The following is a 3,158-nucleotide window of genomic DNA, read 5'->3' as shown; positions in this document are numbered from 1 at the left end:
CTTCATCATCTCTCTCTTTCTAGTACCTATCATACCTTCACTATCAGTTGTTTCCAGAGCTTAGCTGCTTTTAGCTCCCATCACGTGTGATTGTGTTTCTTTTTCTCACATTTTTTTTTTGGGATGTGATAATCCACACTCATTTATTTGAGTTTGAACAATAGTGCGTGGGGATGCCCCCATCTTCGTTCTTCACGGATGGAGAGAGATCGTGCAGGCTTTAACTGCGGGCTTTTCTTTTTATCTCACCAGATGAAGATGGACTACATAAGCACCGTACAGATATTGACTTATATAAAATGAAAATGCTATCGTACATTACAATTCTGAAAATGAAATCAGCCAAGAAAACACTATACACAGATTTTGATATGCGCATTTACAACTGATCCTATAGATAAAAGACAATCTATCAACAGCTCACATGTATGTTCAAACCGCGTCACCAAGCAATGAATCTCTAGAGCATACCCCACGAGCTAGCCCTTTTTCGAGTGTAGTGTGTAAACCGTATAACTAACTGGTGGACGCCACAATCAAATATGAAATATCTGTGTTGAAAACTTGAAATATAAACCACCAAAGGCGTCTTTGCAATATAGCGATGCTCTCGAGTCCTTAGCAAAGAAGGGCAATTGCATTTGCGCTCCCGCATATTTACAAGTAAAGCACTACCTAGTTGCTACCATACAAGTAACACAGCCACGATCGTCCAACTTACAATACTGTATTCTTTAGAAAGGGGCAATCCAAGAAAGAACCTTAACCCAAAAAAATTGTTTATGATGATTGCAACGGACAATGAGGGTCATCGCGGACCCTCATGGGCTTCCAGTTGGATTCTTCCTTGATTTGTCTTAGAGCAACAAAATGCAATGCATCACTCTGTGCCTGATAAATGTGACAGCCCCATGGATACGATTCAGGTGCAGACCAAACCTTCTGCTCTTCAAATTCTGTTTCCTCCACTAATGACTCGGCAACACAGTATACAAGATCAGGCTCTGGTTCCATATGAGCAGCAACAGCAACACATCCTGGAGAAACAAACCCATCTGGAGCCCTTGGGTGCCAAATTGATACTGGACTGACATAATCCTCTGAACAGTTTCGCCACACCTGCGGAAGGCATCAATCCTTTATTAGGCGAAAAATGTAAAAAGATACCAAATTTGATCCGGTCCACCATCATAGTGCAAGCATTGTGGGAAGAACAAAAAACATAGTCAAACTTATTGTTCTTTATAAGATGACATTTGAACAATAAGACCGTGTCTGATTCAACTGACAAATTACAAAAATGTAGAACATAGAGAAGTGCACTGAAATCAATGTCATCTCTACTATAGTACATCCACTGGTATCGTCTGAAAATGTGCAAGAAAATACCAACTGATACGGAAACTAATTTAAAAATTAAGGAAAAACGTATCTGCTATTGGTTGAAAAGCATTTAGGGAAAACTGATTTAACTTCGTTTGTACATAAAAATTTGGCCACAAATTTCCACTCACAACATCTTGGTTAGATGGAAAAAAAAATTGCCAGGCTCATTAATTATAGTCTTACCAGGTCATACCCCATCGGGAGAGCAAAATGTCCATCAACCTTGCGGTAAATGGCAGCTACATTTGGAGGATGGATGCCACCACGAGCTATATCCCCAATATATGTGTATCTGGAAACATAAAATTGATTTGGCATTACAAATACTTACATAAAGGCACATCTTTTGTGCATTGCTTATCGTAACAAAAATGGATTTTATAATTCCACATGGCTTAATCTGAATCCTTAATGCTTGTAGAACGGTTACATCAATAGAAATGGCAGAGAACGTTTCACTTTTGCTTCAATTCATAGGAAGCGCGAGGGAATCTGATCAGTTCAGGGGGTGAGGATGGATGGGGACAGGGAATAATGTGTGAAAATGAGATGGATCATTACCCGTCAGGACACACAGGCCTCCAAATGCTACATATTCCACCATCTTCTGAGACCTGAAACATAAGATGGCTTGTTAGACTTAAAAAAAAACACTACTTAGTTTTATGACCTCCTAAACCAATGCATACTTGAGAGATTAATATCAGGATTGTGTAAAGGAGAATATTAAAGAACCTGTTTTCTGCATAACGAGCAACGGGTTTTGTATTCCTGTTCACTGCTCCAGATTTTTGTAAAAGTAATGCTGTGTTTAACAAACCGTCTATCATCAGATGTTGCATTATGTGATGAAATATCTCTTGAACTAATAATGCCTTTGTTAGATGTACGAGGTTCTCTATTATCCACTTCACTCCAGGCAAAATGTACATGCCTTTGGCTTGAAGGAACCTGGAAGTAAGAATAAATAATTCTGTCAAAATTTCTATTCCACTTCCTGAAATGAATGTTTGTATTATCACTTACTTTCAGAACCAAGCTCTTCATATCAGCTTGATATGCCTTCCATGTTCTACGCACCACTGAACATATTTTAACAGCTTGGGGTTCTATTCCTTCAAATTCTTCCACACTATTACATTTTATCACTCGAGCAAACTTTTCAGATCTCCGGAAGTGTCTCAGGTGTAGGATTAAGTGAGAAGGTTGGCTGCTACCAGCTTTTGCCAATTCCAGTGCCATCAACTCATCCCAAGGCACATCAAACATGATCTTACATGGTCTTTTGTCCATCTTGTCAGGAGCAAGACACTAGATAGAAGGGGAAAATCAATTAAGTTACTCTAGATGAGAGAACAAACCGTATGAATAAAGTACCTTGATCTAACCTGCAGCAGAATGACTCGTTTATTGGTAACTAAAACAATTCTCTGGTGGGGAACAATAAAATGTTCTTCATAATAATCAGACAATGCAAATTTTGAAGGTTCCTTGAAAATCTCAGTACAGCCAAAGTGCCGACTTGCCTCTCCAAGGTAAAGCACCATCTAAAATCCAGAAAACAAAAAATGAGAAAGAACACATATATAAAGTATTGCACAATATATAGTACATACAATTTACAGTTAATGACACAGAAGCTTTAAAAACAAACAACAAAAGCAATTGGACATCTTGCCAGGTGGTAGGCATCTACACCAGACTCAACTTTGATATGCATATTGGTGCACACCTTGTAAGTGGACACCGGATGCTCTTCTTTTCACATAACA

General features: G+C 38.7%; 1 protein-coding gene across 1 annotated transcript in view; it reads right to left on the bottom strand.

Moving 5' to 3' along the window:
* LOC107640015 overlaps positions 262–3,158 on the bottom strand; it is a 44,592-nt gene continuing 41,695 nt past the window's right edge. The window contains exons 58-63 of the mRNA XM_021123537.1: positions 2,775–2,933; positions 2,413–2,697; positions 2,122–2,337; positions 1,948–2,000; positions 1,570–1,678; positions 262–1,119 (exon numbers count right to left, since the gene is read on the bottom strand). Of these exons, the coding sequence (XP_020979196.1) occupies positions 781–1,119; positions 1,570–1,678; positions 1,948–2,000; positions 2,122–2,337; positions 2,413–2,697; positions 2,775–2,933 (1,161 nt within the window). The 3' untranslated portion in view covers positions 262–780. The remainder of the gene's footprint in view (positions 1,120–1,569; positions 1,679–1,947; positions 2,001–2,121; positions 2,338–2,412; positions 2,698–2,774; positions 2,934–3,158) is intronic.

Source organism: Arachis ipaensis, chromosome B05 (assembly GCF_000816755.2).
Source record: "Arachis ipaensis cultivar K30076 chromosome B05, Araip1.1, whole genome shotgun sequence".
Taxonomy (NCBI): Eukaryota; Viridiplantae; Streptophyta; class Magnoliopsida; order Fabales; family Fabaceae; genus Arachis; species Arachis ipaensis.
Note: the sequence above shows the minus strand (reverse complement) of the source record. Positions and strands in the feature narration are given on the sequence as shown.